Source organism: Falco naumanni, chromosome 2 (assembly GCF_017639655.2).
Source record: "Falco naumanni isolate bFalNau1 chromosome 2, bFalNau1.pat, whole genome shotgun sequence".
NCBI classification, from domain to species: Eukaryota; Metazoa; Chordata; class Aves; order Falconiformes; family Falconidae; genus Falco; species Falco naumanni.
The window spans coordinates 1,988,325-2,015,732 of record NC_054055.1 but is presented as its reverse complement, the minus strand read 5'-3'; the positions used below and the strand labels follow the sequence as shown (position 1 = coordinate 2,015,732).

Here is a 27,408-nt window from a genome sequence, read left to right as displayed (position 1 = left end):
AAGGGCATCAAACTGGGGGCTGAACTGCAGCTCAAGCTTTTCAAACTCCTCCTTTATGCCATGTCTGGTGGCCTCTTTTCTTACCAACAGCTTTCCATCAAGAGTAGAGGGGAAAGACATTGTCACTTTTTCTTCTTTGTTTTACTTTTTATTTCACTGAAACACAAGTTAAATGTATTTTTGCAATTGCAAATCGCCCCGAGTGAATGAAGCAGAAATGGTTTGTGCTGTTCAGCTGGCGATAAAGCCCAGCGAAGCCCCTGAGGGCACTGGGCAGCCAAAGCCTGGCAGAAACAACTGTTTCACTCCAGCTCCCAAGCCATGTGGTGGAGGGGCTCAGGCAGCAAAGCTATTTAGATTACATCACTCAGGCACTTCAATATGTTGGAAATCAGGGAATTTTTATGCTGCCAGTAATGTAAGACTGGGCACCTGCAGCAGAAGGCTGAGTTGGAAACCCAGCAGATGGGAAAGCTCTTGGAGGAGAGCTCCAAGTATCAGCAAAGAGGGTTTTGGAGTAAAAAGCTGCCAGTGATGTGCCCACAACTCCTGACAGCTGTAGTGGAGAACAGATGTTTGCAGCAGCACAGCCCAGACGATGATAATATCTTCTGCCAACAGATTCAGTCTTTATAAAACTATTTCCAATTCTCCAGCTTCAGCACACACCAGCGTGGATTTGTGTGGTCAGACACAAGCAGTAGGTTAAGCTAAGGACATCATGCATAGACATTCATCCATCTAGGCAGCATTCTTGAGGTCCCATCTCCAGCTACAGATGCAGGTAGCTCATTACCATCGAATTCTCTTTGCGCTTATCTTGTTCTCCCCTTTGCTGAGCAGACCTGCCAGAGCAGCAGGTAGAACAGCTGCCTCCTGTCCTACCCCCCAACAGGATCCGTCATCAGAAAATAGCCCCTCCACCACATGCACTTACACCTCCACAGCTGAGATCTTGTTTGGGGAATACTTTGATGCAACTATTTCATCATTTTCCCTCCAATCCAATGTGAATATTTCTGTTTGGTTCAGAGATTCAAAGTGTTAGGGGCGTTTTTAGAGCATTTACTGGCTACATGACAGAAAAGAGGGCTACCTCTGGTCTCTGGTTTCTTGTCCAACAATGCAGTAGCCAGAAGTAAAACTTGCCCTCATGTGGTATTAAAAACGGGCAAAAAGCTAGTTTTACAGCCTGGCCAACGCACAGGAGCCAGGCTGCTGGTTCACCTATGAGCCTGCTTCTCCTGCAACTCTAAGAGCTGCTCAGCAGGTCTGGAAAGATGTTTTTCCATCAGATGAAAATGGAAAATATCATGTGGGTTAAATGGGGCATGCAATGCAATCTCCAAGGATCCAACCCAAACCCTGTGTGTGGAGAGATGAGGCGATCTGAAGGAAGGGATTATGCAAGAGGATCATTGATCTGTTAGCAGCTCAGGGCTTAGGCATACAGAGGGGGAAAAACCTCAAGCCCAATAGCACGCTGAACCCAACAAAAGCTTCCTGGAGAAAACCACTAGCCATATGGCTGCAGTGGCCAGTGGCCACCTCTGCACCCCTCCACTGCATCCCCTCCTTCCAGGGGTTCACAGCACCTTCCCAGGCATCGTGCTTACCATCAGCCAGATGGGAAAAGGCACCTTGCGAAGGACGTGGGAGCTGTCGGAGGTGACCGACTGGACGCCAGCGCACCACAGGATGGAGTATAGCCAGGGCTCATTCACAGTGTAGAGATTCACACTCAAGTTCGCCATGGTGTAGTCCCTGCCAGCAGACAGACAGGGTGAGATATGAGTCTCCGAGCAAACATCAGACCCTCATCTCCAAGAGGAGAGCTCTTGCCATCAGTCACTTCTGTAATCACAGCTAAGTTTACTAGGTTTGAATTGCATGAAAGTTTGGGTTTTTTTAACAGGGCACAGTTACTTCAGAAGCGACCCAAGGGCATTGTAATCAAATGGTTTGAACCAGAAAGCTTTCTTCACCTCTTCAATGCTATCCAAGCCAGGCCACAGACCCCCTCAGATACCTCCACATGAATGATGGACATAGCACATTTTTGTAACAATTGCCTTGTCACAGCCACATAAAATTAATATCAGACTCAGATGCTTGTAACCCTTCTTAGGTAATCTGCTTAATTAAAAACCCAACAGATTCATTTCCAACATCAATTTCAACAACTTCCATACCCTTATTTTACAGATAGTTGCACAGTTACAGCTTCCATTCTCTTCAGGTCATCTTCCAAGAAGCTAAAACTGCAAGCTTGGGTACAGGAGCTGTCAGCAGCAAACTGAGCACTGACAGTGGACTCCCTGTGCCCATACGATTGGCATAAATTGCTCTGTTTCCTTATCTGTGAAGCAGAAGCATCACTAATCTCCCTTGCATGGGCAGCACAGAGATTAATCCTTGCGATTCAATATGGGCAAAGCACTCTGGGGTGGAAAGCCACTGTAAAAGTTGTGGACATCTCAAAGCTCACAACGTGATCAAGTTGCTATAAAGGCTAAGGGATTCTCAAGGGCAGAGGTGGCTGCGGTAATGTTACACGCAGATGCGCATTTTGGGGGGATTGATAGAACTGTGTTAAACCAGGGCCTACTGAGCCTGCTCCAGCTCATGCTGCAGGACCGCAGCAACATTTAACTGGGCACCACAAGGCCTTCAGGGTTCGAGAAACACGCCGGTGGCAGGTCTGACTTTGGAGACAGCTGAGGTGGGATTGATGTCTCATTGGGGCTGATGAGCTGTTACAGTTGAGGGAGTTGGCATATGGTCCTCTCCAGGAGATAGAGGATGTAAGTAGCGGGGAAAACCAGGCAGAAATTATCCTGCAGGTAAAGCACAGGCTTGGTTTTAAGGGTGAACAACTAGACCAATTGCTGGCAGCCACGGAAAGACACCAATGCACTACACTAAATAGGACCACGCTCTCGAAAAGCTGCAGGCTCAGCTCTTCCCTACATCCAGCCCCAACATACAGTAAGACCGCTCCTTTGGACGTATTTTTCTTCTGTAAACCCATAAGCTGGGAGCTACCACGTGGAACGGTTCAAATACAGGCTCAAGCAGGAGAGAAATTCCATGCTGTGGCATTCTCAAACAGAAGACCTGATGAGTCCAAATACCTGACACAAGACAGTAATGAAATGGGCGAATTCTTTGCAAAGAGGAATTTCTGAAAGTATATCCAGACTTCAGATAAATCAAAATTCTGTGGTAGCAAGTCTATAGTGAATGAACAGCAGCAAAGGACAGCTGCTAATGAAGATGAAACAGCACTTGCAGGTACTCAGTGTGAAAAGCCTTCACTTTTTCCCCAAAGCTGTCAGCGTAATAAGAATCAGACAATTAATATATTTGTTTCAAAAAGGATCATCAAATACTGAATTAGCATATAGAGTTATGAGTCAGCTCCTGGGAAGAGCCTGGATTCTGGGTGATGGGTAGGGACAAGCTTGCACAACTCAAGCTTTCAAGAGCAAGTCCATCTGAAAAAGATATCTCTGTGCAGATAAGACAGCCTAGGGTGATCAGAAGAAATGCTGCTGGGCCAGGGATGCATGCAGGGCACGAGGGTGCACAGAGCTGTGAACACCCACCACAGAGTGCATGGGCTATCACACAGTGTCCAAACAGGGCTGTACCTGACATCCTCGTTCGCGACCTTGGTGTAACGCAGGTTGAGCTTCACGATGCCCTTCTCCCTCATGCGCTCCGCACCCAGCTTGAGGCCAGAAGTCTGCTGGAAACCTGGCGCAATCTGTCTGACCAGCTGCCTCTCCATGTCTGGCAGCCACATCACCTGCGGAGGGAGCAAGACCAAGGACAGCTATGGCAAAGATGGTTCGCAAAGCTGGTAACATGAGGCAACTCTGCAGGCAGCGGGTTTGTACCAAGCCAGAAGCAAAATCACATGAGACATTGTTTGTCATACAGATTGTCTAGGAGACACTCAGATCCTCCCACATCTTCAATATATTCCAGGTTTATCCTCAAACCCGAAGGACTTCAATGCACAACATCTCAGAGGTGAAAAGGATGAAGGTACACAAAGGGATCAGGCCAAAGGCTCACGAGAAGGGCTTCTTGAAAACCTGACCTCTGTGCCCAGTTCAGGGCAAAAAGAGAACTAAGGGCATAAGGCTAAAAAACTGACAGCACAGACAGGATGCGTGGAGAAGCCTCTCATGCTCCCATGGCTAAGACTAGTTTTATTAATCTTCTTTTATCAGGGCTATATCTACTCCAACCCAGGCCAAGGCTTTCCCCAAGTTCCTGCCACACTTCGAAAGTGTGTCAAATTAATTACTATTAACATGCTGAGCTGCTAGATGTAAAGTGGATGCAGGAATCAAGCTAGGCAGTTTTATGGCTTGTGCTGTGCAGAGGCTGGACCCAGCCAGGTGATCTCAGCAGTACCACTGGGCATTGCATTGCTTGAACCCATGTTTAATTACCCAGTGATGCTCATCTACAAGACAGACATTGAGGTGCTGAAGCATGCCTGAAGAAGGGCAAGGAAGCTGGGTAAGGGTCTAGAGTGTAAGTCTTATGAGAAGCAGCTGAGGGAACTGTGGTTGTTTAGTCCAGAGAAAAGGAGGCTCAGGTGGGATCTTCTTGCTCTCCACAACTATCTGAAAGGAGGCTGCAGTGAGGTGGGTTTGGTCTCTTCTCCCAAGGAACCAGTGACAGGACAAGGGGAAGCAGCCTCAAGTTGCACCAGGGGAGGTTTAGACTGGCTAATGGGAGAAATGTCTTCCCCAAAAGGGTTGTCAAGCACTGGAACAGGCTGCCCAGGGATGCGGGGGAGTTACCATCCTTGGAAGTAGTTAAAATACCTGTAGATGTTATGCTTAGGGACATGGTTTAGTGGTGGACTTGGCAGTCCTGGGTCAGTACTTGGACTCGATGATCTTAAAGATCTTTTCCAACTTAAATCATTCTATGATTCTATACCAAAGCATCAGAGCAGCACAGATGCAGCCATATGCATTTTCAATAGGTAACCATAAAACCTGGCTGAGAAATACCACTTCACAACCCCACATCTTATTTCAACTATTTTTCTGCCGTTCTCCATCCCAATATCTAAGGAGAAGACAGCATGGTCTAGCCAAGCTGCAGCCTCTGGTACCACCAGCCTGGTGGCACAGTCCTCCCCAACATGACTTCCTGGCATAGGGTAGCATTTCAAATCAAGTGTCCGAAACTGATCACTGAAGGATTGATGCCCAAATGGAGACCCTCAAGGATTTAGGGAAACCCACAAGGAGGCAATTTTGGAAACATCGCCAACCCCACAGAACTCACAGCCTGTTGCCGAATTCCTGATGCCAGGATGGTTTCCAGGGTGATGTTGATATAAGTGCTGTAGTAGGGGTGAGCTGATGGCAGGTCCTGGAAATTCAGGATGAGTGATGTGTTGTCCTTCACCACCTCCAGCATATCTGCCAGCTTGCAAACTGACTGGTTGGCAGCTTCCAAGTAGTCAGACTTTGAGAGAGACCCAGCTGTCCAGAAAGGGTCATTCTGAAAGCAAAGCACATCCCTGTATTACATCCCACGAAGTCCAGACTCCCCAGTACAGTTGAAGACCCTTTTCTATCCCACCTTGGCCACAGTGGGACATGCCAACAGCTATTTTGATGACAGTCTTGCAGTTTGCTGAAGTGTTTCTCCACGCCTCAGTTTCCCTACCCAAGGGGAGGCCACAGATCCTTAGTGAAAGCAAGCTGTGCTGGACAGGTCAACCCCATTTTCAGAGGAAGAACAGAGCTACAGGCCAGTCACGTAAGTTTCCAAGGTAGTGAGCTAAAAGGGTACCTTCTCACACTGTGTACACAATCACCAAGGATTCTTCAGGATCCAAAAATAAAAAGGATCAGCTATGACACAACTAAGTGATCAGAGAGGAGCTAGGGGCTGTTGGAAGAGACTGTCTCCTGACTTAAGGGCATTCAGGAATGACTGCTTCAAAGTACGTGCCAAAAAACAGCCTTCCAGATGCTGCCTTGGCCCTTCTCATCTGGCAAGCAGCAGTTTCCCTGCATTCCCACTCCCACAACCACATCTGCAAGCCAAGGAAGTTTCTGTACAGCTGTAATAGATGGACATCCCCCACAGACCAGCTCAGAACGGCAGTGAAGCCTACAGTGGTTTCAGGCTTCCACCAAGCAAGCACCCAGGGAACTCCAGGCAGGCATATGAAACTGGTACCTGAGCTTGCATCACTGCAGCAACCCTCAGCAAACCGCATTCAAGTGCGTAAGTTGTGCCAGAGCGCTGCAGTCCTCCTTCCAGACCACCACCAGTGCGCTCCAAGCAGAATACAGCCACTGTCTGGAGAGCAGCTTGGCAAAAAGAAGTCCTACCTGCAACCTGGCTGCATGCTGAAAGATGGGACAAGTCCATCCCACAGCATTTCACCCCGCTCTCTCCAGACTTTAAAGGCTGAATTTCTTGCTTTTTCTTTATAAGACAATTGTTTCCAAGAGTAAATTAAAAAGGAACAGCACATAACATGCTGTCTCTTGTGTTCTCTTTATAATCACATCCTCCCTCCTGAAGTTCTTTGTGGTGTCAACCAAGCATTAAGGCCCCTTCTTACAGGTGGTAGAAGAGGTACAGGAAGAGAACATGTCTTTTAGACCAAGTCTGAGTTTAGTAGAGAACAAAACTGAATGTGGTTCATGAACACTTGGCCTAGCTGCACTTCAGACCACTCCACCAAGGAGATGGATCTACACCTGTCCACCTCAAATAAGGTTTAGTCGTGAGCTTTCATCCCACAGTCACGGCCCCAGGACACTCTCTCCATGGCTGTACCCACCTGTAGGAACCACTCTCCAGCATTAAGCTTTTCCAGGTCAGTCCAGTTGAACATGGAGGAGTGCTCATAGGCCCGCTCTGGAAACACTTCCTCCACATTTGTGGTTCTCCTGAGTGTCTTGTCATGCATCAGAAATGGCACTCCATCATAGCTGCAAAGACAGAGGCCCCGTTACACGTGGAGGTGCATAACCACATACACAGTACCAGAGAAACGCCCGTTCCCACTCCAGCCTCTCTCACGGCTTCACATCAAAATCATTATGAAGATCTCGACCAGCTTAGCACATCCCCAGCTCCCTCAGATCACTTGAAATGAGATGCACCCAGAAAACAAAGCCTCTGCAATGCCTGCAAGGTGTCCGCAGTCATTCATACGTGGACATAACCCTACCCATCCCTCCCTCCTCTCACCACCCCCTCAAAAATTTCTAGAGTGCCAAACTCCCATAGCTTGGACAGGAACACGCACCCTGAATGCTCACACAAACCAAAGCTTTCCACAGTGTCTGTAGCTCCCAAAAACGTCAGAGGTTTTTCAAACCTTGTACGCAAACTGTTCTCAAATTGTTAATAGCAGATAACGAGTAAGATTTTTCAAAGGCTCTCAGACTACATGGGAACTTAACATTCATGGCCTTTCAGCAAGATGCAAGGCTTCCAAGCTACCGACGTTTCTCTGAAATTGATTTTTCCAATTGAAAATTGGTTTCAGGAAACAGCCATGCTCACGTGAGTTAAGGTCACGCATCCTAAAGAAAACCCACCGCTCAGATGAAACTGAATAGCCAAATGCATGCCCTGTGGTTTTTAAGCCACCCAGATATTACAGAACAATGGTACTGGGAAACCTAAAAAGCTCTTTAAACTGTCTTCCACCCGATTTTCTGTGACTGGGTCAGTGGTAACTGTGCAGGGCAGTGCTGGTTTCTATCAAGGGCAGGGGGACAGTTGTCTGCACTAATAAATCAAGACAAACCCAGGGCAGCCAGCCTGATTACAATGACCTTTTCCAAAGCAGGGAGCCCATCTTCATAAAAGGAGACTGGGGTAAGATCTGGAAATGAGACGGGATTAAAATACAAGCCCCATTTGAATCAGGAGACAACCCAGAACACTCACCCCCGCAGCTAGAGGGAAAACAAAACCCAGTTTTAGATGATGGAGCAAATGTTGCCTCAGCTTTACTATTGCTTACAGAAGTCCCTTATCACAAAGGTCACTGGCACCTTTATTTGCTATTTCTAGCCTGCACTGTGCCAACTACTTCCCCCCCAATCCAAAGCAACACGCTGACACAGCAATACCATGCTCTGCTGCAGCAATCAGAAGGGGTTTTAATAAATACAGTTTAAAAAAAAGAAAAGATGCTAAGCAACTGCACAATTAAGAGTGTGGAGTGTTTACGGGAGATAGGAGCTCAGGTCTTAACATCTCAGCAGAGTATCATCAGATACTGCTAAGCCTTAACCACAGTGCAGAAATCCCATGGGGCACATACCATTTGTTCCCTCCTTTCTAATCCTTCCCCTTACAGAGTCACTCAGCACCACCCAAAGCTAACCACAACGTACTAGCAGGCACAGGTTTGAAAAAGTAATTCAGAGACAGAAATCAGAGCGTTAGAAGAAGAGATGTGGGAGGAAGCAGAAGATGAGAGAGGGGCATGCAGTGATACTGTGCCCTTGCTGCTTGAAGTAAAGCTGGTATAACCAGCGCTGGTTTTATAACCGAGGTAACCAGTTTGAGGTGTGTAATGGGCAGGGAGCAGGATGCAATGGGTCTGAACCTATGCCCAAGCAGCCCACCCACAGCTGATATGTGCCTAGAAGAACATGGAAACATCCCAGGTGGAGCGGACCCATCAGCCACAGGCACAAAGAGCATCTTTCAAAGGGGTAAGGACAGCAACGGGTGTTGTGCCACAAACCCTTCCGAAAGTTGCTGTCAGCTGTACTGATAGCTCACTTTTTTGTCTGAAGGTCAGTAGCGTCTTCCTTTTGTAAAGACACTTGGGTCTCCTAGAGAGGGTCTCAGATAATTGAGCCATCAAGGTCATTGTTTAAGCTATGGACGCTTGGAGTGCTCCTCTGGGACAGCTGATGAGTGGCAACGTCAAAATCTCTCGGAGTTTCTCCAGCTCTCCTCCTCCCAAAAGTCCACCTTTCTCCTTGGCCAGTGCCAAGGGAAGCAACCAGTTCAGTGACATGATCCAAGCACTCATCTGGTGAGCCTGGACAGTTGTTTTCCCTTCACAACAGTTAACTAACTAGTTTTGGAAAGAACAAGAATTGTATCACATCCCAGCTCATACTTCATCCTTCCACAATGACCTTCCACTCCCTAGTGGGAAGAAATTCCTTTAGATTTTACATCATTTACTCTCAAACAATTATACAAGGAAAAAAATGGACCCTAGCAATTACACTTCAGAAGTCCATCTTCCACCAGGCAAAAATATCTTTCCATCAACACCAACCTCCAAAGAGGCTGGGGAAAAATAAAACATCAGCCGTGAGTCTTTCCTGTATTTATAACAAACTGAGGGATCACCAAGATAAAGCATTACTGCTCCCTTTGTGCCACTTCTGCCCTCTTGCACATCTATATAACTAATGCGAAAGAAGTTCAGAAAACGAACGAGAATGTTCAAAAATTATCATACTCCTGCAAAAAAGCACAGTTCCTGAAATAACCCTCTCTATACCACCTCTAAATTGGCCTTGTCAACTCAGCCTAACATTTATTTGCCTGCAAGGAAGGACTTTTTGACAGCCAACAGTATCGCTGTGCCCCTTCTTCCCCCAGCGTTAGTGACATGGGAGGGAGGGGAGGAGGAGAAAGGGCTTACTTCCTGGGCTGCTGAGTTCTTGTGACAGTTTTGCAAGGCTGGTAAAAACCCTCCTGAAGACTTGCAGTGAAGTCAGTTTGGGATCTCTGCACTCTGCGCCGGGGGCATCCCAGCAAAAATTCCATTTAGATTCACAGAATCATTAAGGTTGGAAAAGACCTTTAAAATCATCAAGTCCAACCATAAGCATTTAAGCCGCCGTGTCTCTTCCCAAGGCCAGCCGATTTCAAGCCAGGCTAGAAACCAGGTTCTGCATTTCACTGCCATAAAGACAGTTCTAGGATAAATTAGTCTTCCTGCAAACGAAGATTAGTTTCATGACAAAGATATCCAGGTTCCCCCATCTGGACAACTTTACCTTTAATCAGTCATCATCTCAGTGGAACAACTGGTAGTATCTGTGCATTCCAAATGGAGGCAGCTAGGAGTTAGCAGATAGATTCACCACAAGAGCCCTTTTCAACAGGGAAAAAGCAGTGACCCATGCCAGGTAGGGAAGAGTCACCAGTATTGTGGACGGCCCAGACCAGAGAGTCTCAGACCAACCAGCACACTGGCTTACCTCAGTACAACATCAGCTTGGACTCCATATATCTTCTGCTCCACTGCCTTCTGAAAGGACATCAGAGTGTTTTCTGGTGCCAGCTATGGGTGAGTGAGAAAAAAGACCAATGAGTATTAGTAGTAAGTGGAAAGCTGATGAATCACTGTCAGCGAGGACGCCGGAATGAAGGTTTATAGATATTAGGGAGCCAAAACAATCTTGTTTTGCAGATTACATAGCGGCCAGTTACGCTGGAGTACCAGCGCCTCCCAGGCAAAATTGCGTCTTACTGAAATCTGAAAACGATCAATACATTTGACTCCGCTGATGGTCTTTCTCACACAAAGAGTTCCATGCAGAGTTACCACAGCCTGCAATACCAGAAACCCAGCTAGCTCAAGGTCTGCTGCAAAATCAGTGTACAAGAGATTTGCTCACCAGCATGGTCCCGCAAACAGTGGCTTGCTGGAGATGCCCAGAAAGTGATGGGTAATGTGATACCAACTTTCTATCCACATGTTATATCTAGAGCTATCTAAAACATCTTACCAGTTCTTAATTCTCCTACTTTTCCATGCAAATAGTGATTACAATGCCATTATAGAAAGAAGAAAGTCCATAAACCAGGGTATTACCCATACCATGGAGAACAACTACACCACAGGTTCTGTAGCACACATTTTATTTCCACATCTATTTCTTCAATAAAGTCATCTTTTATTCAGTCTAACGATCAGATTATTTCTCCAATAACAAGCGTTCCAGTTAGCTTTAACAACAATTTTAAACATAGCCTTAAGCCTAGAAAATTTATCCCTATGGCTGTCACAGACAAGGACTCAATTTTTATTTCAAATTCCTTCCTGTTGAATGCAACAGATGGTAAAAGAATTTGGGTCTGTTTAAATACAATACAGTGTGAAGACAAATACTTCGCTTTTCTGGAAAAGCAGTACAGTCCAGCTAGCCCCAAAATGTCCATAAACAAACAAGCAGACCAGAAACAAAAAAAAATTGCACAACTACAGAAAGACAAACTGGCAGGTTTTCTGCACTGAAACCTGAGCACATACAAAAAAAAGCTGGTTTTAAAAAACATTTTCTTCTTTCCACTTTTGCTTTCAGGTTTAGAGTACCTGTAACATCCTGGTTTTCCACTCATCTCTGCCACCACTAGGACCAGTAACTTTCCATCAAGACACAATGAGCATTCACAAACCGTGATTTACAAGAATTACTCAGGGGCTGGGAAGAGGAATAATTAAGAACAAAGGCCTAAATGCACCCTGCAAGCAAGATGCACAACAAATACCAAAACCTGCTGGATGGTTCAAGGTGCCTTTAAGAATCATTTGCTTTCTTGCAGCAGATTGCTTTACACGCTCAGGTCAGCAAAGCTTTGGGGTAAAATAATCAGACCAAATGTCAGCAACAGCCTTCACACAGCTTCAGTATCTCTCCAGTGAATTCCTCCGGCTGAAGCCACATATCAATACCAGTTCATTTTCATGTTTGTTCAACGAGGGCAACACAGAGGCACATTATCTTCCAAAAAAAGCTCCCAATCAAAGCCTGAGTTGTCTAGGTGAGGACAGAGGCAATGCTGCCCTCACACCCTCTTGCGCAGCTCAGCACTGGGTCACGCAAGGTCGGGCTGAAAGAACTTTTTGCAATATACATACAACACCCAGAGCTGTCAGCAGGGAGCAGCAGCCACAAAGAGCTGAAGAACCCATCCAGATTTGCTCCATCTCCTTGGGTTACTCTCAGCACCTCGGGTTTCCCCCTCCCGAGTAGCTCAGTTTTTTTCAGGATCACACTGCAAGGTGATCGGCTCTCTATGGGGTAACGCTCAATATTTGCTTTTGGAGACTGCAGCAATCCCAAGGAAATAAAGTGAGTAGTCTTCAAACAAGAGACAGCTGACCTAGAGGAACCAAAGGGCAATGATCCAAGACCCCCAGCCTGTCAGGGAGGGTTGCTGGGTAGATGCAGCACAAGTCCCAGCTCAAGATGTGCCACCACGTCATGCAGCAACTGAACTCACACCCCTATAAAGCAGTCTCACCAAGGAGGTGGACTACAAGGAATAGAAAAGAAAAGCGTACCGTGTTGTAAATCATCTCTCAGGCTAAGGGAGGCTGAAAGGGCATGCTGGCCTACCTCCGTTAAGCAATCAGTGTAAAAACCGACCGCACGGCTAGGATGACACGGCTGTTACCCACAGCGGTGTGGTCTGACCTCCGGAGGAAGGACAAACAGCAGGACAGTAGAATCTGACCGATGGTAAAAGCCTTGCTGCAGCCTGCTAGCTTGTTTGTGCTGCAGCAATGGGTGCCCCGTGTGAGGCTGACTGAGTTGGCCTCCGACTACAACAACTGGTGCCCAACGTAGCCGAGACAAGCAGGAGAACCCGCGATCCATAACAGACACCGTGAGAGGTGAGCCATTGCAACTAATAGATATGGGTGTATTGCAATATTTGTTGTCCATCTTAACTCAAATTGCAACTACCTACCTATGCAGTGAAGAGCTCACACTGCATGAACTGAAGCTAATGTAGCCACAAGCGTGGCTACAACAGTATTCCACCTCTGCACAGGTGGACCAGCATGACCAAGTTTTTTTCCACATCTTACTTGTACACCAAACTCTGGCTCAACAGCAGAATCCTAACGCAGAGAGAGCACAAGATCTGCTGTTTGATAAGATTAAAAACACTTCGTGCATCTTTTCAGTGTATTTCATTTTCTGCAGGACCAGGGTCAAGCCTTGCTTGAACACCATCCCCTCTGAGACAGCGCTGGTCTTAGATGCAGGGGAACCTTTAGGCTAAATGACCGGGGAGCCCCAGCCTCCGCTGCTGGAGGCACTCTAAGGAAATTGAGCCAAATAGATCTGAGGTGGCAAGTCAACACACAAGGGTCTCCATCACCTGGACTGGGGAAAAGTAAATTTAGACAGAGCTGAGACTGCACGTAGAAGCAGCAGATGAAAGCCAAACAGAAAAACAGCCTTTTGGGGATGGGATTTCTCTTTGCCAGGCTGGACAAATCTGGCCATGTGAAGACAGCAGTCATGTTCATGCATCTTAGTGGCAGTGCTGTAATAGATGATGCAGCGAGCTAAATCCCGAGATTTTCATTCAGTTTTAAAACTTGGGCACGATGACTGTCCCATCCTCAGCACTCAGACATTTGCCACTGAGCTTAAGCCCATGGAGATACGATCTCAGCCCTTGGAGTGAAATATCCCACTCCTGCCTCATCTCTAGTCGCTACAGAGCTTGCAGTCCAAGCTTTACTCTTCAAGAAGAGCAAAACTTAACTGCACCCCAGTAGGGCTGCATGTGGCTGCTGAGATACAAGGCATATCCATTCCTTCCCCAGGAACTTGACCCCAAACACAAGTTAAATAAACTTACAAAACTCTGGCCAGATCTATGTTGAAAACACGGTTTTGCAGCTTTGCAGAGGAAACAGCATTTGAAACTGTTCTAAGAGCAGGCTGTCACTTAAGGTCTAAGTGTGTAATTGGATGGTCAGGAGCTGTAATGTCACCTTCATCACACCACCACTAGAAGTGAAGAGCATCCCCCTTGAAGGGCATCACAGAGGGATGAACATCTCTGGCTGCTCTGAAGCAGCATATAGCATGGACATCAGCAGAAGTCCTGTAGCTCTGTAACACCATGCCCCACGATGGCACCTGCTGGGTAGTCTCTGTAGCACCACGATGCTATTAATTGCCAGTCTGATTCCCTGTATGTCAGAAGCTTTTCAAAAAGTAGATTATAAGCCTTGCAGACAAAGACATCGTCTTCGTGTGGGCATGTGGTGGGTAAACTGCTAACCTAGCCAGAACCAATCACCCTGATATAGATAATTGCATCTCCAAATGAGTCTATCACTGATGCAGAAAGCTGTCTTCCCAGGTTTCTAAACCTCTAGGTCAACCCTAGCCTTGAGGAGACTGAACAAAGCCATTCACACCAATGACGTAACCCAATGAAGGTCAACCAGAAAGCCAGGAAAGCAAATTTAATCCTGCCCCCTAAAAATCAGATGCTGTCTGTTCCCAGAGGTTCCCCTGGCACTGCTTTGGGGGCAGGATTTCTCTGTACCAGGAATTCATATCGCCTGCAATATGAGGTTTTTGCAAAAAAGGAGAATCCGAGTTACAGGTTTTTCTATCATCCCAGCCTGTCTCTGTTTCCCTCCATGAAACAGGGAGCCAAAGCCCCAAATTCAGCATGTTTAGAGCAGAGATGTGTCCAAGTGGGACAGTTGCTGGTACAGGAATTCCTAGCTGAGATTAGTGCTAAATCTTTTCTAAAAGGTTTTACAGCAAAACCTCAATAACTAAAATAAATGCATAATCTTTCTGCTTGTATTTCTGTCTCCGTCCGGTTTCTTTTATGGGGTTCTTCCTTGGTACAACACATTCAGGCATGTTATAGCTGAACCCTAAATCCTGGTTTCCAGGAACGCAGTGCAACTGGACATAACCAATTTCTTAAGAAACCAGTGCCGAAGCAAAAGACACCCTGTGGCACAAAGCAATGGTTTCACTCCAAAGCCGCTGCCCTATGTAACCCATGTCAACATCCCCCGAAAGCCAGACAGGCCCTGTGCAGGGTTCCTAGAAGCCGTTCCCTCACTTCGCACTTGTTTGACAGGCACAGCCTTGCAGAAACCCGGCCGCTATTCATTTCTTCCTGCTACTACAGAGACACAGCAAGAAATTTCTAGAAAATTCCCCATGAATGAACTCATGTTGACTATTTTTGTGCTTAGAAGTCAATTGCAAATGCTTTCAAATGGAGTCAAGAGCTTTGGACCTTCCTTAACAAAGATTAGGAAAGTGAGTTAGAGCAGCACAGCCTTGCTACAGTTGGACATCACTACATTGTATTTTCCTCCTAACTAGCCACCTTGCCAGGGCTAAAATAAATAAATAAAATTAAAAAAAAATCAGTGCATTATTTGCACGTTGGGGAGGCTAATGAAGAAGCTTGCACAGAAGAACTGAATTTGGCCCGAACTAACTGCAGCCACTGCACACCTCTGGCACTGTGCACTGAGCTGCACAAACAGATTTGATTTTTGCTTCATAAACAAGTTTAAGAATGTTTTCTCATCCTTTTGGAGATATCAGCATCATTTTAACATTTTTTAATTTATTTTTCCTCCCTTATCTCTCCTTTCCAGTATCAATCTGCATGTGAGCCAATAACTGGACTAAAAAGCACATGGCATGATTAGGGCAATACCTGAAAAACTAAGTTTTCCTTCCTGCAAAAATACACCCTTTGGAAGTTCCTTGTGTAGGGCTTAGTATGGGATCTGCCAGTACATATTGGATTTCAGGATTAGTGTCCCATTGTGCCAGGTCACTATCAGGCAATAACAATACTGTTTAAAACATAAAATAAAATGTGGTTTTATCCCCAGGAATTCAAGGTATTTTAGAGAGCATCCATACCTGACATTCCTAGAAATAGCTCAATTAGACTGAAAGGAAGTGAAAGAGTGCAAAACAAAGAAAAAAAAATTAAAAGTATTGCCTTGGACAACAGGATAAACTGATAAACAAATAGCCATCAGGGATTTAATAACTAGATACAGGAGATGAGACTCATTTATTATTGTACTGCACACAAAGAAAGCTGAAGCTTGATTTAATGAAACACTACCTAACCTTATGTAGATTTATTTCAATGAACACAAGCCTTTCTCCAGGTCTGACAGAAGATGCTAATTGTGATTGATTTTTACTATCAATCGGACCAGCAGACAGGTTAAATGACCATATTTTTAACAGGTGGGCATGTGTAAGATGTACAGCAAACCAAAAAATGCTTCTGGATTTCAGCAGCACAAACCAAAGCATTTCAGAGCCCTTAAAAAACAGAGCCATCCCAAAGAGGTGGTGGTAAAGTTTTGGTACCCAAGATAAGATGCAATTAAGGTCCTCAAAACCAACTGGAAAACAAACCCCCTAAAACAATAGAAAGAAATCACCAGTTAGTTGAAAGCTCTCCAATAAGCCACAATCCCAACCAGAAGTTTTCATTACTGTTTCTATCGATCGCTGGCACCACAGGATGACAAGCCAGCATCTCCATGAGAATGCCCACACATGTTGGAGGCTTCACCTTCAGGTGCCAAAACATGGGGAAAACCCCACAAACCAAAACCAAACCAAAAAGCACACAATCCCACATGTGCAAGGTTGTATTTGCTCGAATTTCCCCCGGAACAGCACGACACACTCCCTGTCAAGGCAAAATATTCCCATGCAATAATCCAACAGGCAGACCCTAAGCACAGTGTAACGCTGGCTGCCCACTAAGGTACTTTGTCCCAGCAATGGGTACTTTTCCACACTGGAGTTGTGCAAAGCCAGTGAGTCAGCACCACCAAAAAACGTTCCTCTGCACGGTGCCTGTGCTTGGCAAGGAGATGGACATTGCCTACCGTGCAGTAAGGAGCTCGACGGCATGGGCATTGTATTCTTCACGGCACATGGACAGCTGCTTCGGCACAGCCCTTCTCAGTGCCGTTAGGACATGCCAAAACCCAGCTGTGTGGGTGGTTTGGCAAAAGGGTTTATTTCAATGCTATCTGTAGTCTCCAGCTCTAAAAATCAAGAGCTGTTCTTTCCCCCAACATGCTTAGATGGTTTCCACAGGTTTACCCTGATTGTTTTTAGGCCAGCCAGCATCTTTTTGGTCCCAGGAACAGGAGGTGAGTTTCAAGACTTCATGAAGGTTTCCAGGGAGACAGATACAGCTCTGGCTCAGAAAAATCCTTGCTATTATTAATCCCTTGTGCGATCTACTAAATTTGAGATCAAAGATCATCATGACGAGCCTATTTATTTTTAAGGAATGTATATTTATGACTTAACAACCTAAACCCAAATAGGATTCAACAGTATGGACAGCACCTCCTTCAGATCCCAAAAGCAAAGACAACCTGCTTCAGCCTGAAGCATCATGTAATGAAAGACATTTGGGAGAAGACTTTAAAGGCGCAGACAGCAGTTGAAGTTGGTGTCCTACTGGATGAAGTTCCTCATTTCCATCCCAGATTTGGTCACAGCTCTTACCTTCTACCATTACTTTGTCTATCCTCAGCATATGCAGCGTATTTACCACCACAGGGAGAAGGCAGTCAAGCCTATCAACAGTGAAGACAAAATGCAACTAGATTTCTGGAAAAAGAATAAACAAAGATGGAAGACTAAAGACAACAGACACCTGCTCATAAAACGCTCCGAAGTGTTTAACATGTTAACATGCAAACTTTACGGAGAACCCCCACGTCATGTTTTTGGGTGTTGGATGATTTCTGGACCCATCAGGACAAGACCCTTTCAAACCAACAGGCATCAAGTGAGGGCTGGAGCCCTCAGTTCCCAGCACATTGCTGCCACAACCCTGATGCCATCCTGATGGGGGTCCAGAAAAAAAAGAAAGAGATCCGGAGACTGAATAATTAATTTTAAAAGAGCCTTTGAAAAGGAAGTGATTGATTAACTAAACACCTGCTAAGAGAAAGGATTTTCAGATAGCACCCTGATGGGAACAGACATTTAGCACAGCAAAAAGTGGGCATAACTGGATGACATTTAGGCAAGGGAAGGTAGGAGGAGTCACGCAGAAGAGCCTTCCTAGCAGTGAATTAAAGTTCACGGGGGAACAGGACGATACCAAAGGGATGTTGCTTGGAGGAGCATTACACCACTACAGACAAATGGTCAGCCAGTATGAAACCAGTAGCTCTCCTGTACTGCAAAAAGCCACACCTCATGTAGGTACAGATGACAAAACGGTTTCTGATTTTTTCTTGCTACTAAAAATGCAAGGCCTTCTTCCCTTCTCCAGTGCTTCAAGCCAAATTATGAGCCATGTGGCCTCTGTTCCTCACTTTTTTCCTCCACAGAACAAGGCCAGCAGTTGAGTCACACTCACACAGATGCTAAGAACACTCCTCTTAAAAATCCTGAAGGGACAAGAGAAGAGAGACAGGGTGCACGCATGGATGGAGAAAAGCAGGCCCTGGAGCTCAAAGGAAGATTGTTACCCCTCTCTGAAAATGGGGCTGCGAGCAGTGATGGATCAGTATCCCTCAGTATTGTATCCTTCTGGAAGTGCACACATCTACAGCTGTCCTGGAAAACTTCATTTCACCCTCTTTTGTCCCATCTACCATGTGCTATACCCTCAACAAATCTTTTATTTCAGGACAACAAGCATCTTCAGCCAGCCCACGGATCTCCTTTGCTGACTTTTATCAGAAGAGCACTCAGTTATATCTGTGTCTTTCTAGTGTAAGAGTGCTGGATGTGCAAATGCAGTATCACGGACCTAGTCCTGCCAGACAGGCGAAGCGCTCAGCTATCAGGCTCTACCAGAGAGCCTCTTCATCTGCACAGGAAATCCCATTTGTCTTGCTTCAGGAGATTTGAAGGCAAATATTGCATCGCTTCTTCTCACCTCCAGTCCCACTAGATCAAGTTTCACCTCAGGTCCCATACTCCCAGGCTCTGCAGACTTTTGATCTTGACATTGCCCAAGGAAGGATGTCTGAATCCCACAAGCCCAGTCTCCAGACTCTTCTCTGGGCTATTTCCTCCTCCCCAACTCCCCTTGGCCATTTCTCCAAACAAAATCTACATACAGTTGGTCTCAACAGCAAAAGCACAGCAAGCAGCCCTATGAAACAAGGCCCTATTAACAGAAATGCCTTCTGGCAAGGCTTCAAAATCATTAGTCTCCAAGCAGATATGATTTCGTACAACCCAAAGGCTTACGCTGTAGGTGGAGCTCTTCAGACTCAAGGTGACATTCAATATAGTGAAAAGCTGGGCATAGATGGAAGTATAGAAGGAAGTTTTGGCCACCTCCTCTCTGGTCCTCATCTTTTTCATCCCATCTCCACTTTCCCATTCAAGGGCACAGTCAGAAGACACTCACTGCACATACGACGGCAAAGCTGCTGGATAAACCTACTGCCCACTCATCATGGGACATGCACACTATTGCTTGGAGGCTGGAACAAGGCTTGTTAGTCTCTGATCTTGCTTCTTGGGGGCTTCAGAGCAAGCCATCTGCTGTTAACAGACAACCAGCTCTGGGCATCGGGGAACAGCGAAGGGGAGGGAAGCACTCTGCTGAACACCACCCGGGCCACAGCTCCACACGCAGCACTGAGCATCCTCCACCACCGCTCTCAATCAACCTTTGCAACCCTCTGCACCCGAACATGCAAGCACCATCTTCCCAGATGTTTTTATTTGATACTGCAAGGAGTGTTTGCTGTCTCTCAGGAAGAACATGAAACCAAGCAAAGGGCCAAGTCTCTGCTGGGAGTCTTGCTCCAGATAAGGTTTGCCAAAGCTATCTGGAAGATAGAAGGAATTTGTCTGTTGCTTAGTTTCTTTAGAAGGCTATGGGGGGCACACAGGCCTGAAAACACCACAGGAAGGAAATCTAACAGGTTTTGTGATTTCCCACCATGCGGAAAGCATGCAGAGCCCAGGTTCTCACTTGGCTGCTTCTGACTTCCATGGATGGTACAATCCCAGTGGGACAGGGAAAAGCACTTATCATGCCCAGAACTTCATTCCACCGCCCACAGAGGCAACGTAGTTAAAAGTGTGATGCAAAATAAGCTGGCATTTCAAGGAATTGCCTATAGAAAGAAATCATTAAAAACAAAGATAACTAAAATAAAATACTTGTGTCATGTCAGGTGTTTATATCACCTAGGAAACTCCTAGTGAGCACTCTTGAACTTGAAGAGGACCTCAAGCACGCTCCAAGCCTGCCAGATAGGTTCTGACAGCCTACAGAGATATTTTTTCTGCTTTGAATGTCAGCATAAAAAGTTACTTAGATGCCTTGAAAAAAATAAAATAATTTGCATTCAAAAGGCCAGTGCCTACACTGCAGTATGCTATCTTGTCTGAAGTCAGTCAACCAGCAGAGACAGTCGGAGGTATTCAACAGACCTAGGTACAGAAGTACTCAAACTAGAGACTCAGACCAGTACGACTAAAGACCACAGGACAGCTTTACCCAGCCCAGGGTAAAGCCTGCGTCCAAGCCAACATGCTCCAGCTTTAACCTGGACCTGCCCAAAAACCTTGGAGAAGAAAGGACTATATGATTATGATTTCAGGGTCTACTCAGAGGCAGATGACAGGAACGTTTCATCACCTCACCCAGTCCCATGATGATCTGCAATGCAAGATTACCATGCAGTCATGTAGGGTCAGCACAGCCTGTTTGTTTTGTTTTTTGCAGATTGCCACATACTCAACACATCTTGCTATGAGCCAAAGTTTAACCACTGCTGGTGGGGTTCTGCAAAGGACACAAAGACTGAGCCTCAAGCTCTAACAAAAACAAAACAAAAAAATCACAGACTTCTACTGCTGCAGCTCAACAGCCAAGCCTGGAGAGCAAAACCCAGCAGAATCAGCAGCCAGAAAAACGCAATGGCACAAACTGTCCTGAGCAAGGCAAGGATTGTCTCTTTTGTTTGTAAGGCATCTAGAACATCTGGGGCATGACTTGACTCTGGGTTCATGTGCTGACTTACCGCCACAGTAATTCTATGCAGAAGAGGTGCCTTAAAGTTGTATTTGTCATATATATTATCTGGAGAGCAGCCTGGAGACCATCCAACCCAGTACCGTCCTTTACACAGGCAGAAGAGTCAGACACCGCAGTACTAGTAACACGAAACTACTCACCATCGGTGCTCCACGGTGACCTATAATGGCTGGCTTTGGTCCCAGAGCCTTCTTCTCCATTATGCAAGGGGACGAGATGGTGAGGGGGACGAGGTAAAGTGCAACTACAACTGCAAGGTATGCAGTGAACATCAGCATCTGAGAAGCTGAGATGGAAAGAGAAAGAAAGAGCTGATGAAAATGTTGCTCCTGACCACCCCACACCACAGCAGCAAAGTCAAGACACCTTCATCTTCCTCCAGAGGAGAGACTAGTCTACAGCTGTTGACTTTTGTACAACAGCAGAACCCTGTGTTTAGGGAAGATCATATTCTATAAAAAAACAACAACCAAACGCAATTTCCCACCCCAAAAAAACCCAAAACAACAAAACAATCAAAAACCCACTCTGAACTAATCAAGTCCCGAAGGAAGTTTTCACATTTTGCATTGAGGAAACAAAAAGTTAAGCAAATTGCTTAAAGTTCCAGCAACACAGCCCAAAACACTGCTTATTTCCAGCCTTTTGGGTAGGACAGCACCGGATTTTGCCCTGCCTGAACAGCAGAAGTAGATGACCAGTTAAACATACCTACGAATAAGTCATGACACCATGCTGCTGCATTTAACATCACTTGGGTTTACATCAATCGTGTTTACATTGGTGGTTCACTGCCACCACCCATTTCAGCCAGGGTAAAGCCACTTTAACTGCTTCTGCATTAAAGAACTGTGTCAGCCAGAACTGAGTTAATTCACAGTAACAGTTTACTGATTAAGTTGCTCACGTTTAAATAAATCCTTGGATCGTGGTGGTGCTGCACTCCCCAGGGTCTCCCGCAAGCAACTATCACAAGATCAGCAAATGCAGCAATGAGGGTATTGAAGGTACCGGCTGCAAGGCGGCTGCAACGCCTGGGGCCGGAGAAGCAGTCCTGCCTCCCACACCATGCCTCAGCCACCCACCTCCCACAGCCAGTGACTTCTCACAAATTCCAGTCTCTGGGAATCTTTCAAAGGTGCTGACAGTGCAACAGAAACAGCCCGTGTACTCAACAGATGTGGATTGCTTATAAAGAACAACAGGCACCTTTGAACTCCTGAGCTATTTGGAGTCACTTGAAACCACGCATACTAAAAGCAAAAGACATTTTTATTTTTAAATTATTATTTATTTTGCAAACTCATCAAGGCTTTGGGACTCGAGGGGGAACTTCCAAAAAAACCCTTTAAAACAAATATTTGCAATGGCTGCAAGATGGAGAAGCTCGTTTGGGTGGGGTTTTTTGTTGTTTCTTTGGTTTTTTGGTTTTGGGGGTTTTTTTTAGGAAAAAGACAGAATAGCCCAGCTCTGGTCCTGACCACACCGATCTGGTTTCACACATAAATAAGCTGCTTTTTGCTTCCAGCATCTAATAGCCACATTCAAACATGTTCCTACATGCCAGAAAGTAACACTAGTAACTTTGCCAGCTAATTTTTCCTCCTCTTTGGAAGAGATGTCAATCACCCACAGAGCACTCAAGGAACTGAATGGCATCTTGCTAAGTGAGCGCATGCTATGTCCTGCGCCGTAAAGGTCCAGTGCCCTGTAGTTGCGTGTTACCAGCATCAAAATCTCCAGATGGACACAGGACATGATCCTGACCCAACTCTTGCTCACCCCAGGAACACCACACACCAACCAGGCTTTGAAAGTCAGCCTAAGAGTCAGCAAAGTCTCAAGGCTTTGCAAAAAATCTGGTCCCTTCCTTCCTAGTACTGCAGTTTAGAGATTAAACGGCTCAGATTCAGACTAAAGGTTAAGTACCACGTGAAATGCCTGTGCTTTCAAATATTTTGATCATTGGACTGCACCCACAAGGAAAGGATGTCCCCGCATGGGTCACAGACCATGTCAAAATGGAGCTGAAGACCTCTCACCCAGCCATGCATACGTGGCAACTGAGACCATGCACAAAACCCCCAAAATGAAATACAAAGTACACACTGTCCAATTTGAGGTTGGATGCCTGTGTGGCAGAAGCTCTTCTGGTGACCACACAAGCCAAGCAAGCAGGACTGATAAATCTCCTACTTTCTACAACATGACGCCACCACCAGCAGCAGCCTTCCTTCTTCATTCCTCCTGCTCTTAGTGATCACTCCAGCCTAGTTTGGGTTCCCAGAAGAGCATGCTTCTCACACTCCTGTTTGCTACCCAAGACTTCCAGGGATGTTTTGAGTCCAATGTTTTCTATCTAGCCTCTGAATCAAGCTTTTGAAAAACCAGCTACTATCTTTTAAAACACTAACTATTCAAGAAACTTCTATTTTTCGGGTTCAGAAAAAGTAGCAGGGGGGGACACAAATAAAACAACAAAAAAACCCCACCAACATATAAATTTGCTCAGAAAAGCCAGTTGCTGAAGATTGTCACATGCCTCAAAGAAATGGCAAGAACACACTTGCGTAGCTACACCAGTTATTTCCTAAATGTTATTAGTGAGTGAAATCCTATTTTCCCATTACAAGTGACTGTAGGTTCTCACAGAGGTTTCAGTTCTTCTCTTCAATTTTTAACACCACCATATCAAGCATACCTGCACCAAAAAGCCTGTAAATGCCTCCAGGCAAGATACCTTTTGCAAGTAAAATGACCCTGAAATAATTGTAATACACAGTGGTACAGAAGAGATGGACATTCTTCCTTAAAAGCAAACAATAACAAAAACCCCAACCCAGGAGAGAAAAAAAAAAAAAAAAAAAAAAGGAAAACAGCAGCCTGGATTATTTAAAAATAAATTTTAAAAAAAGGGTGGAGGGTGGGGAGAAAAAGAAAAGTGCCATTTTCATTTTCAGGGAACTCAGCTGCCAGAGTAAAAGCATGAGGAATTCAGGAGCACATGCAGCCTTTGCTCTAGGTGGAACTACACATCCTCCCTCAACTGCCAGCCTAATTACATGGGAGGACATATTTAAGAACCACCAGGTCCAGCTTTACTGGCATATTTATGAATTAAGGCAGAGCAATTCTTTCTTGAAAGGTGTCTCTGGATATCAAAAATCCTTCCATCTTCAGACACCATTTCCTCGTTCTTAACTCCCACTTCTTGGAAGTCTTTTGCAAGTGTCTGCCAAATCCCTCCAGGGCTTGTATTTTGCTGCAGGTTAAATACCAATGAAAATAATTTTCCTGGAGCTGGCACAAAGGTCTGAGAATATCCATGGATACCCTGAAGAAAAAAAACAACTTCTGAGGGCACAGAAGGATCAGATTATTTCACAAGAAAACCTGGAGGAACAGCTCAGGCCTGGGAGAGCCCCTGGCAATGAGGTGGGGCAGAGGAGATGCCCAGAAGACCTTATTTCAGTGGACGGGACTATCAACAAGAAGAGCTGGGTTCAGTGTGCCCTTTATGGCTCTGCTCCCTTAGGCCTTTGACCATATCTCAACATGCATTTAAGGAAGCACAGAGCAATCAGGGGACCAGATCTCTACTGAGCCCTCTGGGTCCTACTGTACTACAAGCAACGAGTAGCTTTCAAGAGCTAGAAATGCAGGTGAAGGAGAGCCAAGGAGCCAGGGAAAGGGAGAGGTGCTTATGAGAACGTTGCATGTTACGCTGCAGAGGGTGTATTTATATTTTCTAATGCAGAATGATGGAAATCTAGATGCTTTTATTCATTTCATCATTGAAAAAAAAAATCCCTTTCACCTCCAGATCTGGTGTGCTTCTGATGGCAGCTTGACAGACATAGGATCTGGATGTATGCCCAGACCAGATATATCCACTCCAGTTCCACCTGGGTTATTCTAGGAGAGCATCCACCTCCTCAGCATGGCAGAGCTGGAGGGTGCTGAGCCCTGGAAAGGAACCAGCACTGCCTCCTTCCAGCTGGTTCCCAGCAAGAGGACCCAGTGCCCCAGTAGCCACCCACCAGCCCCTGACCACCATGCAAAGACACACATGGTACTTACTGGCTTTCTCTGTTCGTGCAAACTGCCCAGCTATCAACCATGACAGGGCCGTGATGGCTGCAAGTGCTCCTATGTGCAAGAAGGGGGCTGTGGCCTACAGAAGAGAAAAAATTATTGCAAACATCCCAGCACCTTGCAAATTCACTGATCTTGCAGGCTCCACGGGGCACCAGATCGCTCCGTTTCCAGTTGGATTTCACACCATTCCTGCATCAGGCTCCTGCATCTGTTTTGGCTATCTCTTCTTCCAAATCTTACCATTGCCTTTAGCACTCAGGCCACTATGAAGGCAAACCAGGAAAAGTCTAACCCCCTTCTTGAGGAAGAGCTCACCCAATAACACAAACATTTAGCAAAGGACTGCTTAAACACCATGCAAATTCAAGTAAGGCTCTTGGTTCCACCAACTATTAAATTTCTTGTAGTCCAGTCGAACGCTGATCAATGGCTCAATGTCTAGATGTAAAGAGTAGTGTCCCTTGAGATTCCTACTGGGACCAATACTGTTCAGCATCTTTACCAGCAACACAGACAGTGGGATGGAGTGCACCCTCGGCAAATTTGCAGATGATACCAAGCAGAGTGGTGTGGCTGACACTCATGAGAGACAGGACACCATTCACAGGGACCTGGATAAGCTCCAGAACTGGGCCTACATGAATATCATGAGGTTCAACAAGGCCAAGTGCAAGGTCCACTACCTGAATCAGGGCATCCCCCGCTATCCATACAGGCTGGGGGATGCAGGGATGGAGAGCAGCCCTGCGGAGAGGGGCTTGGGGGTGCTGGGGGATGAAAAGCTGGATGTGACCCGGCAATGTGCGCTCACAGCCCAGAAAGCCACCCGTGCCCTGGGCTGCATCCCCAGCAGCGTGGCCGGCAGGGCGAGGGAGGGGGCTCTGCCCCTCTGCTGAGACCCCCCACAGCGCTGCGTCCAGCTCGGGGGTCCTCAGCATCAGAAGGACACGGACCTGTTGGAGCGGGCCCGTCGGAGGCCACGGAGCTGGTCAGAGGGCTGGAGCCCCTCTGCTGTGGGGACAGGCTGGGAGAGCTGGGGCTGTGCAGCCTGGGGAGGAGAAGGCTCCGGGGAGACCTTGGAGCAGCCTTTCAGTAACTGGAGGGGGCTTGTGGGAAAGATGGAGACTGACTTTTTAGTAGTGTCTGTATCAATACAACATGAGCTAATGGTTTTGAACTAACACAGCGTAGACTTAAGACTAGATATCAAGGAAGACATTTTCTATAATGAGGGTGGTGAGGCACTGGCACAGGTTGCCCAGAGAGGTGGCCAATGCCCCATTCCTGGAAACGTTCAAGGGCAGGTTGGACGGGGCTGTGAGCAACCTCATCTAGTGGAAGGTGTCTCTGCTCATTGCAGGGGGGTTGGTCTAGACCTTTAAACATCCCTTCCAACCCAAACTATTCTGTCATTCTATGAACACACTGGACTGTGTATCACCATGGTGTACCACCATGAAAGAAAGTTTGAGATGGACCCTCTGAGTCATGCTTCTGTTTTCCAATTGCCTGCCTAAAACTTAAAAAAAAAAAAAAAAAGAAAAAGGAAGCACTTCTGAGAAATGTTAGTCATTCGTGTGAATGCTATTTTTTCCCTCCTGTATTTGTGTACTCCCAAATATACAGCAGTGATCACCAGTAAAACCTCTCAAACCTTTCACAGGCAAAGTATTTTTTATCCCTTTTTGAGGAAGGGGTGGGGAACAAACAGAGAGCAGGTCTATCAAGAAATTAACAGTTTGCAACTATTTTCCTCTAGTACTTATATAACCCCACAGCATACCACAAGTCTTCCTTAAAACAGGACTAGAGCACAGAAGTTAAATTTATCTAAATCTAAAAAAGAATGTATGTGCAATATAAAAACAAACCCAGAGTACTCCTCCCATAGGGACTTGGAAAAGCATGATGCTCCAGGCCTGGACACCAACGTCCAGAGCATTGCTAGCCAAACCAAGAAGAGGAATTGCCCTCTCCCTCCAACAACTATGAGTCACACCCAGCCTCAGTATCTTCCACATCAAACTCTGCAGCCAAGCCCTGCTTTGAGTTTAAAGGGAAAAGCCCAGGAGATGGAGACAAAGCGATACAGTAGCCTTGAGGACTCTGTGAGAGCTCTGCTGTAAAGTTTCTCGTTGCCAGAATTTCAGTATTTGGAGTGACAAACATCAGGACAGGGTTTTATACAGCAGAAAGTCACAAAATCCAACATGTAGCTGCACTGGCCCTTTTCCCCACCCAGAAAAGCATCCTTGCAGACAACTTACTTGCAGTGAAATAAATACCATCTCCCATTCGTCGTCCCAAAGCTGGGCTATCGATGACATGGTCACCACGGTAGTTATTAAAGTCGTAATCAGGCCAATCTGCAACAAATATGAGAGTACTTACATACCGGATCCTATCATGGTGTAAGTTTTACAGGTTGGGAAACAGAAAAATAAAACTTTT

At 46.0% G+C, this 27,408-nt stretch overlaps 1 protein-coding gene across 4 annotated transcripts in view; it reads right to left on the bottom strand.

The window, feature by feature from the left end:
- Positions 1-27,408, bottom strand: part of GDPD5 (glycerophosphodiester phosphodiesterase domain containing 5) — a 173,017-nt gene that overhangs the window by 11,402 nt on the left and 134,207 nt on the right. For all 4 annotated transcript variants that reach the window (XM_040583905.1, XM_040583903.1, XM_040583906.1 and 1 more), the window contains 8 exons: positions 27,225-27,323; positions 24,940-25,033; positions 21,000-21,145; positions 10,251-10,333; positions 6,839-6,989; positions 5,320-5,538; positions 3,654-3,811; positions 1,617-1,764 (listed from right to left, as the gene is read on the bottom strand). In XM_040583905.1, the coding sequence (XP_040439839.1) occupies positions 1,617-1,764; positions 3,654-3,811; positions 5,320-5,538; positions 6,839-6,989; positions 10,251-10,333; positions 21,000-21,145; positions 24,940-25,033; positions 27,225-27,323 (1,098 nt within the window). The remainder of the gene's footprint in view (positions 1-1,616; positions 1,765-3,653; positions 3,812-5,319; positions 5,539-6,838; positions 6,990-10,250; positions 10,334-20,999; positions 21,146-24,939; positions 25,034-27,224; positions 27,324-27,408) is intronic.